Raw genomic sequence first — 12355 nt, forward strand, 5'->3', positions numbered from 1 at the left:
ATTGGGAAATGAAGTGTTACACTGACCGAAACCCCAAAACACACCAAGATTTAACCGGTCCAACAATGCAGATGAGCTAGACTATGTGGTTTTACCCAAGACTGTCATCAGCACAGAAAAAGTTCCTGATAGTCCCCAAAGAGAGAGATGACTTAAAGATACAGTCCCTCAGGGGTTCCCTCCTGCTTCTTATAGAGGACGTTCTCTTTTGACTTTTTGAAGTCTTCATTTGTGACTTTCATTCGCCGTTCCCTCAAAGCCATCAATCCGGCTTCTGTACAGATTGCCTGCAACAGAGGAAGCAGGAATAAGTTACTCTCTCTGTGCATCCCTTTCAAGCCACACCTCAGAAGACAGCGGTGTCTTCATACTGCTCTGACTGACTCTGCCGTGGAAGTGGAGAGTGTTAACAAAATTTACATTCTTAATTTTGATACCGTTCAGCACTGAAGCATGTAAAACAATCTGGGTAAAGCTAGATCAGTACGTCCTCCTGTAGCCAGAGTGACACTTCCATGACAGAAAGGCAGCTTTGTAACAAACAGCATTTCCCTCCTGTGAGGAACAGATGCATCCAGCTCTGCTAACAGCAGACTATGTTACCCTTTGCAGTGAGGTGATGGACTAATGCCATGTTTGGTTAAGCTCATTAGTGTGGTGGCTCTAGCGAGGGCCCTATCTACTTTAGAAAAGCAGACTGTATGCCTGAAGCTTTCTAATCAACACCTACATTTTTGTCTGCTTGCAACATAGTCTCTCAAAATGCTTCTTATCCTGCACTACCTTAAGTAACATTTAAGATACCTGGTATGTTTGTGTAAGATTCCACATTCCCTTCTAATTTCTACTTTGCTACTTTTAACATTTCATATTCAGATAACACTCTTAAAACACAAGCTACCTCATAATGATGATTTTGATGTATTTCTCATTTGTAAAGCTGAGTACATGGCACTCATAAAAGATATTTTAAAGCCATGCAACTGTCCCTCAGTGATGCAACCACAGGTAATTAGAGAACAGTTTCAACAGACAATGTTTCTGGATGCCGCAAAAGTGAGATTTGATTTGTGCTTTGAAGTATAAACAACGGCAGAGTACACTGACCTTAATATCTGCGCCACTGAGATCATCTTTTGCCATAATCAGCTCATCCAAAGTCACATCATCTGCCAACGTCATCCTACTTGTGTGAATCTGAAAGATTCGTTTCTTGGTCTTTTCATCAGGCAGAGGGAACTCTATTTTCCTATCAATACGTCCTGTGCAAAAGAAAAGTTCAGTCTTAGGTTTCTACATGCAGCTACTGGAAACCGAGCAGGAAGAACATCTCAAGGTTACTAACAGTAACTGTTTATTCACACCACAAGCCATCACGTCTTGGAGTGGAAAGTGAGATCAGACTATTTGCAATGAACAGGAAGCTACTGGAGCTGAAAGATAGCATCCTGCTGAAAAAGTCGGTGTCATTGCAGGCAAGAGACACCTCACCTGGGAATCATGAAAAACCTTCCTTGAGTCACATATGAATATAAAAAAACCCCAAAGTGTCATAGCACAGAAAGTATTAATCAAATACTTATGATTTGATATCAAATTCTATTCTACTCTGAGATTACATTTAGCTCTTAAGTATAATTTTCTGACACATACAAACACACAAATCACTGTGGCAACCTGAGGAACTCTTCCTCCCTCTGTAACCAACCTCCTAAAAAAAAGCACCAACCCCAAAACCCAAAAATAACCAAACCCACCTAACTGAAGAAGGAAGGTTTTGCATAACTAGTTCTGTGGCAAGTCCCTACCAGATGTTTCCTTCATGTCAGCAGGGACCTGGGATGTTCTGGTACCCATTGTTCCAACCTGAATGAGCAATCTTGTTAAAGATATTTTGCATCTCCAGATCACTCCTGTTTTTCTTTAGTTTTACAGTATCTTTTCTTAAAAAGGCTTGACGGTACCACACGAGATATTCCAGACTGCCATACCCAATGGCAGATCGGTCTACTGAGCTGCTAGAAGCACCCTGCTCAAGCAATGGTTATAACTTAAACACCCAATGGGTGCAGGATGTTTCCTTCCAACAAATTTGTGACCATCTTAACTTGTCTTTTACTACTGGTATAGTATTATCCCCTCTGTACTCTAGCAGTACTAGTTTTGATTTGGAGGGGATAAGGCTAAGATTGTGACAAAACCAAGACTTTTTTTGAAAAAAACACAAGCACACCTCAGCAACTTCATACTGTGGAGGTGTTTTCTTTTTCTAAACTGCTTGGGTCCCTGCACTCCAGTGACTGTTCAGAGTAGTTCTTTGACAATTTCATCTTAAATTATCTTTGCTCTCTCTCTTACCGCTATTACTTTAGAAGTATCTTTACCACCTCTACAATATTTAGGAGTTACTTGAGGACACTAAGAGGAGGCTTCGCTTAATCCTTTGATCTCTGTGTTGCTTTCTACCTTCTGATTTAACAGTCCCCACAGACATATTGTGTTTTGGTACATTTTTAGTGGCCATTTAAAAATACCACTTGTGCCTGTGCAAGCTCTTGGCTCAACAGGTAATACATATGTCAAAATAAGATACTACTTCTCCCTCACTCACCCCACAACTGCTAGCAGTATGCCAGGTCAGTAAGGAAGCAGACAGGTTTTCTTCCATCAAAATCCAGGCTCTCATTATTAAGGCTTAAGTTCTCATCCATGAAGCACAAGGGGTCCCGCCCTACCTTCCCCAGCTGCTGGGAATGTTAACAAAATGCTGCTGCACCACTACAGCTTGCCTTAACAATTACTTAAAATGGTTGTGTCATCTCAATCCAAAGGAAGACTATTCAAATTGTTTATGTATACGTAAGACGAATTAACACCTTTCTCTTCCACAGGTTTTTCTTCCATTTGGAAACTTATGAATAGGTTCTGATTTCAACAGATACACCAACGTACACAAGATGGTGAACAAACTGGTAACTTGAACTGGTAAAAAGAATGCATGTTTGACAAGTTATGACAAGTCCTTTCACGAGAAAATTGACTTAAGCGTGGTCAGCAGGAAGTCTCTTACCTGGCCTAATTAAAGCTGGGTCCAGTGTTTCTATTCTGTTTGTAGCCATGATAACTTTAACATCCCCTCGAGAGTCAAACCCATCCAGTTGGTTCAGCAGCTCCAGCATTGTACGCTGGATCTCCCTCTCACCACCTGAATTTGAGTCATACCTTTAAGAAAACAATATAGTCAAAAAAAGCACTATGCAAATTTAAAACTGCCACAAATGTATCAAAATAGTGTGTGGTAGTTGTTTGTTAAATTTTTTTAAACACCCATAACAGATTTTTTTTAATTTAATGTTCACCCATAGAAAACAAAAAGCAGGTTTTCAGAATCCTATTGTGACATCTAGGTAAGTAAAGAGCTACTGAACTATTCTTGTAGCTGGGGAAAGTAACAGGAATCATGTGAAGGAAATCTGTCCTTTTTCCATGTTTGTTATCTATTTGAAAATCTTTTTTCCCCACCTAACAAAATTAACAAGTTAACATAAAAATGGAAAAAAGCCCAACTATTAAAATCACATGCATCCACTTCATAGAAGATACAGCTTGTCACTCATTTTTCCATTTCAGAATTTTTCCTTATGCACGCAGTTATAACTGTATAGTCTTTAGCCTTACAAATGTGGATCCTGGTTTAACTCTCCTCTTCCTGAAGCACCAGTGGCTGTATTTCTCTGCTTTGTAGCGTAGCTATTTCATTTAGCTAGTATCAGACTAGATAATCTACATCCAAAACAGCTCACCCATGTTTAGGAACAGTTTGAAGCAACATAACATTTATGAAGAATTGCACGTGTTATGCACTTCACCCTCAGTCCAGTCCTTTCTACATATGCTGATATCTATGGGGCACAAGCTGCCTCATACGGGAGCTTCAGGCTTGTAGCTATGTGGTAACATGTATGAGCACCTTTTTATTTTTTTAAAAAACATTTGACTACTATAAAGACTACTTGTATTGGACAGTTCCAACCAGCCTATGGAATTTTCCAGTACAACCTGGATACAGGCTGAATAATAGTTTAACGTCGCACAAGCAACACTTCGCCATGGCATCACACTCTGTAACTTACCATATAATATCCTAAGAACGTAAGTATTTAGCCACCTATCTGGAGAGGCAAACGATAAATGGATATATTCTATATTAAGTACACTGCTTTACTTTTGAATCACTAAAGCCAATTACTGTATATTTGGATCTGCACTTATAGGATACCATATGGACTTACACACAGCGTTTCTTTCTGTTTAAGAAACTCTATCATAGAGATGCTACCAGGTAGCAAGAGAACAGAGGTTAAATCTCCAGTCATATCTACTTAATATAGAAAGGTTGTGATATATTTTAGTTTAAAAGAAGTTATTTGAAGTTTTACTTGTTAAAAATGCTTACATCAGAAAGAGCATTATGAAAATGGTAGCAGAGCTAAGAAACAAAAAAAGTGTTCCTAGTAACCCTTTTGCTGTCCCTGGCAATACCCAGGTGCGAAGCAGGAGCTAGCACACCGTACCTCTTTGTACCAATGGCATCAATTTCATCAATGAAGACAATCGACGGGGCATGTTCTTCAGCCACACGGAACAGTTCGCGCACGAGCTTTGGACCGTCACCCAAGTATTTCTGTATAAGTTCTGAACCAACCACTCTCAGGAAGGTTGCTGAAGTTTGGTTTGCCACTGCTTTGGCTAGTAAAGTTTTACCTGTTTTTAGTTGGAAAGAAATACCATACTTAGTTTGCAGGTGGGGGAGGGAAGTGCTTTAAGAAAACAGTCACGTGAAATTTGTGACAGACTTGGCAACACTGTAATACTAAGCAAGCACAGTCTACTTTACTTGTGTTCGCTCAGCACAGCTGTTACTGTATGGTAAGATACCTGTGCCAGGTGGGCCATATAGAATGACTCCTTTGGGTGGCTTTATACCCATCTCTTCATAATATTCAGGATGTGTTAGAGGAAGCTCCACAGACTCCTGCCGCACAAGAAAAACAAACCTGAGTTTTTACAGAATGAGCACTCTCCACTGAAGTTCTGTGGGGATCTCAAGAACAGCGTTAATAAAAGTAATGATGGCAGAAAGAACTTAACTGATTTCAAGACAGACCTCGAAATGTATGTCTCTCTGTTGCCTCCAGTCTAAGGCAGACAACTACTCTGTCTGAACAGGTCTTCCTACTGTTACCACTTGATACATGGAAGAGAAGCAGTGGGTGTTCCCCCTCCTCTAACCAAAATGCATTGTGCTGAATTTAGAACCCTGGATCTCCTGACTCCCAAACACTCATGGAGGACCTTGGGGTGGGGGGACCCTTTATGAAAGGATGCCTTCCACTATGAGTTCCCAGATACTGCAAATGAACATTTTAACAGCATTTGTGATTTTGGACACCTACCCAAACAAAAGGGTTGAGTTTTACCATGGTTCAGATAGAGTTCTGCTGGTAGGGAAAAAAAACCAACAACCCAACCAAACACAAAACACCTCAACCCACAAATACAAACACAAAACAAGCCAAAAAACGCCTACCCACTAAATCCTTAAATTGAACAGCATCAGACACTGAAAACAACCTCTGCACATTTTTACAATTTAACTCTAATCTTGCAACAATCAGTAACTTTACACGTTGCAAAATAATAAGTTACTGCCAAGATTTTATGAGCTCAGGGCTCTACAGGTTCCACAGCAACTGTGAAAGGTTTGGATCAACCGCGGTTGGTCCTGCTGTTACACTTGCGAGCTCCCAGCACAACAGCTACGTTGCTAAGCTTGCTGAACAGTGTAAATTAGTACAACTGAATACCTTGATTTCTTGAATCTGGTTGTCAAGGCCGCCAATGTCAGCATACGTTTCTTGAGGAGCTTTCTCCACTTTCATCACAGTAACTAAAGGGTCTGTGTCATCCATCAGGACTCCTATCACAGCATGAACCTAATTCAAGCATTAAGAGTTGTCAAAGAAAGCAAGCAGCATTATTAATACAAGCTCAAGCCTAAACTCAATGCCCATCTCTTTAGATGAGTGAAATAAACAGCATTAGCTCTCAGACCCTATGATCCTGTGATTCTCAGAAAAAAAGGCCAGTTAAAAACAGTACAAGAACTTGTGCTTCAGTTTATAAAAACAACTCACCTTATGATTTAGTAAAACAGAGCAGCCTGGCTCTAGCAGATCCTTGTCCACAAAAGAGAGAATACTGACATAATGTTCCGACCCTACTGATGTGGACACGATAGCATGGTTGTCGTCAATTATCTCCTCCAAGGTTCCCACAGACATTGGTGTTCCCCTCAGATCATCCACCTTTGATCTTTCTTCCTGTTGTCAAGAAGAATCCAAGAAACAACTCAAGAACACGAGCAAAAACATTCTTGTACAACACTGGCTCAACAGTTAACACCAAACATAACAGAACCAGTCTTTGCTATTGTTGTTTCACTGCCCCAAAAGGCATAAAAGCATAGGCCAGTAACAAAATCCACTACTATTTTAGTCCCATCCTATGGACACTAGTTATATGGATCTGCATAGCTAGAATTTTTTTCTCTATTGATGGATATCTGGGAGCTGCACCTTGACAGACCACTAAGAAACAAAAAGCCACCATCATCTGTAGTAACCCAGGCTTGGACTAAAAACCTTAAACCACTAGAAAAAGAATCCTCTGTTTTCTGGACAGTAATTGAGATTTACTGAAGAATTGTAATATACACAGTAGGTTTGTATTGACTTACACATTCATGGTACTATTTATATTGCTTCTGTATGAAGTAGTTTACAGTAGAACACTTACAATATTAGAAGTAACAGTCCGCTCAAAGCTCACCTCTTGTTTTTCTTCCAGAGGTTTCATCTGTTCTTGATTTCTGATAAATTCTTCCTCCATTAAGAGGTAATCTTTAATCCTCTCCAATTTCAACAATTTGAGCCTGCACTGTGTATGAGGAGTCACTGTATTCAAAGTGGAATCACAATATTTTAGACCAAGTTTGATGTTCACTAACTCATTACCAGAAATTCTACTTTATTTTCTGACAATAACTTCTATACAAGCAGCAGTCACTGCTTTATTTGTCCCACTGTAATTCTAGGTTAAAAGTTTTTAAAGATAATGTTTCCTCTGCATTTCTCCTCATTTCAATTTTGCTCTCTCTTCTCACAGGAATTCATGGGCTGCATCTTGCATAACAATAATCTTATTTTGTGTTTTTATGTTAATTAGAAATTAGATTACATTTGTTTAATCTTTCTGTTTAAACCTACATACAGCCAGATCTACGGGAGATGACAGCTCTGCACTTCTCAAAGATAAAGAGTTCACAGGGCTGCTGGGATAGGCAGAATGCTTACCTAGGGGGAGTTTGCTGGCTGCATCTGGTCCCTTTGTTTTCTTCTTCTTTTTCCCCACTCTGGTTGGAACTGGAGGTTCATATTTCTTCTTCTTATCCTTATCCATACAAAGAATTCCATGGGAAAAAAAATAATGATCAGGATGTTAACAATGAAAAAGTACACACAGATATCTGGCACACAGACTGAGAGAGAGCTCAACTTACGCTGAATGGCTACATAACAAAACTGTCTCCTTTATGATATATAGTGAGAAGCCCAAAAGAAATATTATTCTTATTTTTTTAAGAAAGTTAAAAAATTTTTCTCCTGCTAATTTTATATCCCTCTCTTTAATTTAGATTTCTGCCAAATTTCAGTGAATATAGAATATTGAAGGTTTTAGCCTTCACATTTAGCAAATCACAAACAAAACTTATATGAAAGGATGAGGAAAATATTGAACCTGAACATTTCTGTTGCATTTTAATTAATAGCTAATTTAATCAATAACGCGTATTCAGTTTGCCAGCTTAGACATAGCTTGCCACATACATTATATTTCCATCTCCAAAGGAAACTGGAAAGGCCTCCACAACGTTGTGGAAATGGTCCACAACATGAAGTAGAAACCTCATGCAGATGACAGTATGATGTTATTTTCAAACCAAAACCAGTTATTTAAGTGACAGCTTGAAGGCAACTAGTCTTCCTTAACCCAGACAGATTTATGGTTTTATTCTTTTTAAAAATAAATTACTACCATCAAATAATTTCAGTTTTCCTTTACAGTTAAACCCCCTTTTCTATTTTTGAACAGCAACCCGTTTTCTCCAATATGCATCCAGAAGTGTTAAGACATTTCATCAAAGCTAGGACAAGCATAGTTTTATGCAGTTCTGAATACAAGAACAAAAAAAAAATATTGTAAAATAAGACCTACTGCAGCCACCTGTAGTTCATCCCACAAGAAAAAGCATTTGTTTTGTTTTTAGTTACCTTGTCGTCCTTCTTGCCACCACCAGGACCATGTCCACCACTCTGACTTTGACCCTAACAATGAAGAAAAACATAACAACAGCCAATTCTAAGTACTCTACTATGAATTTTGAAACCTATGGACAGCTCCATGTAAAGAAAAGCCATAAATAGATTTGTCCTGTCTAAACAAAGCATTAATATATTCCAACTGTCAAAACCAGTGAATTAAGAGAATCGTGGGCTTAGGAGGCAGGGAAAGACATATTCGTTGGTATGGTTTTGACCCATACGGCATTGCACTGTCCTACTACATTGTAGTTTTAGCTCATTCCTCGCTAGTGTAAATTAGTGAGCACTATTAATCACAAAGAGTTCTCCTTCGCTCTCTCATCAGCCAATTCACCTGCCCTTCCTCCCGCAAGCAGGCCAAACCAGCACTGCTGTCTGCAGAGACCTGCCGCCCCCGCCCCCCGCAGGAAGCCTGACCTCTCCGGGGCCGATGCCCAGCCCCAACGGGGCGAAGCCCGCGCTCCCGGGCGAGGGCCCTGCAGACCCACGGCTGCAAAGCCACTGCGCTCTTACAGCGGCGAGCAACGAGGCCAGCCTCCCGCGGCTGCAAGCCCCGGCTCACAACCCTGCCCAGCCTCAGCGTAAGCGGCCGCGCTCCCCCCGCTGCCGCCCCGCCGGAGGAGGCCTAGAGGCCCAGCGCCGGCGGTGACTCCGCAAAACCCGGGGGGACGGCGGCGGGACGCCTGAGGAGGCCTGGGTCCCCTGCGCCGCCGGCACAGCCCTCTCCCCCGCACGGCGCACCGGGCCGGGCCGGGTCAGACCCGGGGATTGGGCCGCTGTCTCACCATCCTGCGTCGGCGCTGCACCGGAAATGTCGCCCCGACGGCGCACGGCGAGGGGCGCGGCGGTGGCGTCACTACGGCGTACGGCAAGGGCCAAACGCGACGGGCGCCGTGGGCGGGGCAAAGGTGCACGGCGCCCGGGAGAGCGGCGAGGGGCAGCGCCTCAGGTGAATCCCGCCGCCCGCGGCCGCTCGTCCCCGTCAGCTAGCGCGGCCGCCGCCCTCCCTCCGTCCTCCCGCCTTCCTGCTCGCCCTACGGGGCCGCGCCGCGCCGCCGCCCCCGGCTCGGGCCCTGCCGTAGTAGCCGCCCGGGCGGCGCAGGCGGGCTAGAGGCGGCCGTTCGGGTGCGCGGCCGGCAGCGAGCAGCAGAGGGCCCCGTGCCGCTGCCGCCGGGGCGTGCACCCTCCTCACAGACGCGCGGCGACCGCGGGGTCTGACGTTCGCTTTGAAACGCCCGTCGTTCCCCGGGCCGGGGGGTGCTGGGCGGCTGTTCTCAGCGCGGCGACACACGCGAAGCCGCCAGGCTCCCTTACTCCTCGTTGGTGCGCTGAACCCGGCACCGGAGAAAAAGCGGTTCCGTCCCCTTGGCGGGAGCTTTGTGGTGAGGTTACGACTGCTCCTTCAGTTGCAATAGATTAATAACGCTTTTCACTTTTCCAGCAGAGGAAGCATGTTGTAACGGCACGTAAACATGTAAGTGGAGAAGACATTTTCAACAGTGCTAACAGCAGCTTTTGCTTCAGAAGTGCGAAACTGCCTTCTTCACCATAGAAACCTAGAAGAAAGCAGAGTTCTTTGCCCATGAGTTATTTCTCAGGTATTCACAGAATCATAGAGTAGTTTGGGTTGGAAGGGACCTTGAAAGGCCATTTAGTCCAACTCCTCTGCAATGGGCAGGGACATACAGTTGACTAGAGCAGGTTGCTCAGAGCTCCATCCAGCCTGACCTTCAATGTTTCCAAGGATGGAGCATCTATGACCTCTTGGTGCAACTTGTTCCACTGCCTCAACACCTTTGTGGTGAAAAACTTATTCTTTATATTTAGTCTAAATCTGCCCTCTTCTAGTTTAAAACCATTACCCCTTGTCCTATTGCAACAGGCCCTGCTAAGAAGTCTGTACCCATTTTTCTTACAAGCCCCCTTTAAGTACTGGAAGGCTGCAGTAAGGTCTCCCTGGAGCCTTCTCTTTTCCAGGCTGAACAACCCCAACTCTCTCAGCCTGTCATCACAGGAGAGGTGTTCCATCTGATCATTATTGTGGCCCTCTTCTTGACCTGCTCCAACACGTCCATGTCTTTCCTGTGCTGAGGGCTCCAGAGCTGGAGGCAGTACTGCAGGTGGAGTCTCACCAGAGCAGAGCAGAGGGGCAGGATCACCTCCCTCGACCTGCTGGCCACGGCTGGCCGCCTGGGCTGCGAGCGCACATTGCCGGCTCATGTCCAGCTTTTCATCCACCAGTACCCCCGAGTCCTTCTCCTCAGGGCTGCTCTTAATCCCCTCATCCCTCAGCCTGTACTGATACCAGGGCTTGCCCCAACTCAGGTGCAGGACCTTGCACTTGGCCTTGTGCATGTCAGGGATTCCTCATGGGGTTCACATGGGCCCATTCCTTAAGCTTGTCCAGGTCCCTTTGGATGGCATCCCGTCCCTCAAGCATGTCAACCGCACCACTCAGCTCCGTGTCCTCTGCAAACTTGCTGAGGGTGCAGAATAGTTCACATCAAAACATGAAGCTCATGATACGTATCAAAGCTTAGAATAACCAGCTGCTGCAATGTTAATATCTGTAAAAATGATATTAAAGCCTCTGAATATGCTGGGAAAGTATGCCTTAATCCTGGTAGTTCAAGTTACCTTAAGCATTACTACTTAACCACTAAGAGATGGGTCTTCCTGGAAAGACCAAAACACTCTGGTTGTCTTGTGACAACTGTGACAGCTGCAAAGAGTTTGCAGCTCTTGCCTGCTTTGTATGCCTGCTTGGGAGCAGTGCTGCTCCCGTCAGGTGTGAGGGTGGTGAAATATTGGCACAGGTTGCCCAGAGAGGTGGTAGACGCCCCATCCCTGGAGACATGTCTGAACTAGTATACTGAGTACTGCTTGCAGCAAATGTTTTCAGAGTGGTACTGGTGCTGGGTGTTCTCCACCTGTAGCGTGAGCTGCCATGTGTTTTGACTGATCCAACAATATGAACAGGCATTCATTCTGTGTATAAAATGCCAGTAGCTCTTCTTCCAAGAGTTTGTTTTTCTGTAACATTTTTCCATCTTTGTTTTCAAAATAAATGAAGGTATCCAACCTTGTTTTAAAATTATTTGCAGAGGGAGTAACGAGAAAAGTTGTCTCAGTAATGAAAGAATAGAAATACAAATCAAAGAAAGTGAGGGGGTTTTTTTGTATGTCTAGGAATGAAATCTAAGTTTCAGGAGTTTTAACTGCAGAAGAGGCACTATGACCTTTCTGTTAGGACTTCTTGCTGGGAGCTGACCTGTGTGGGAGTGTGGAAGCAGAGGAGGAAGAGTGGCAAATGTTCTTTGTGACCTCTATTTAAAGTTACAGGGTTTTTTTTCCTAGACCTGGTGCTGCCTTTCATCTCTTGCATTAGCTAGTCAATATAAAAGCATAATTTTTTGTGTGTAGGAATTGCTTTTCGTGCAGGTAGCACTGTAAGAACACTAGTAAAGTTTTCAGGGAATCCCTCCCTCCAGAAAAACCTACAATGAGCTCTACCAATCTGTAATATTCCTGGGGAAATGCAGTAGAAACTTCCAGTGTCTGCCTTTGACATTCCGAAAGGTAAAGCACAGATTGAACGCAAGCGTGTGCTCAATCCAGAACCAAACTTTGTGTCAAGCCTGTTTCGCACTGTGTCCTCGCACCACGGGCCCCATCCTTTGGGGCCTGCAGTGGCTGTGCCCTGTCTGCCCGCCGCAGAACCAAAGTGCCTGCCTCCTCTGTGGGAGCACCAGCTGTGTCACTAATGAACTTAGGGGATCTTCACATAAATTCTCTTCTTTGGGCTGAAAATTCTTGTGACAAGGTATTGTGGAGTTGTGTGGGGAGTTGGTACGGAAGGACGGTGTCTTTTGTGAGCATCAGTATCACCAGAAAGGTTATAATCAAGATGA

General features: G+C 43.7%; 1 protein-coding gene across 1 annotated transcript; it reads right to left on the bottom strand.

The window, feature by feature from the left end:
* Positions 1 to 50: 50 nt before the first annotated feature.
* PSMC1 (proteasome 26S subunit, ATPase 1) lies at positions 51 to 6966 on the bottom strand. The gene is made up of 8 exons (XM_081999825.1): positions 6892 to 6966; positions 6198 to 6383; positions 5868 to 5996; positions 4939 to 5035; positions 4575 to 4764; positions 3071 to 3222; positions 1108 to 1262; positions 51 to 287 (listed from the first exon to the last, which is right to left on the bottom strand). The coding sequence occupies exons 1-8, from the start codon at positions 6949 to 6951 to the stop codon at positions 153 to 155; spliced, it is 1104 nt and encodes a 367-aa protein (XP_081855951.1). The 5' UTR covers positions 6952 to 6966; the 3' UTR covers positions 51 to 152.
* Between the last annotated feature and the right edge of the window lie 5389 nt (positions 6967 to 12355).

The sequence above is a fragment of the Phaethon aethereus genome, assembly GCF_964289735.1.
Source record: "Phaethon aethereus genome assembly, chromosome: 5".
Classification (NCBI taxonomy): domain Eukaryota; kingdom Metazoa; phylum Chordata; class Aves; order Phaethontiformes; family Phaethontidae; genus Phaethon; species Phaethon aethereus.

What these genes read in the sequence shown, in the direction of transcription:
- PSMC1 (XM_081999825.1), bottom strand. Translation starts at nt 6,951, where the DNA reads ATGGAGGAAGAATTTATCAGAAATCAAGAACAGATGAAACCTCTGGAA. An exon ending in CTGTTTTACTAAATCATAAG is followed by an intron (nt 5,997 to 6,197) that starts GTGAGTTGTTTT and finishes TGCTTGAATTAG; the next exon opens with GTTCATGCTGTGATAGGAGT. An exon ending in CCCAGCTTTAATTAGGCCAG is followed by an intron (nt 1,263 to 3,070) that starts GTAAGAGACTTC and finishes TCTTTTGCACAG; the next exon opens with GACGTATTGATAGGAAAATA.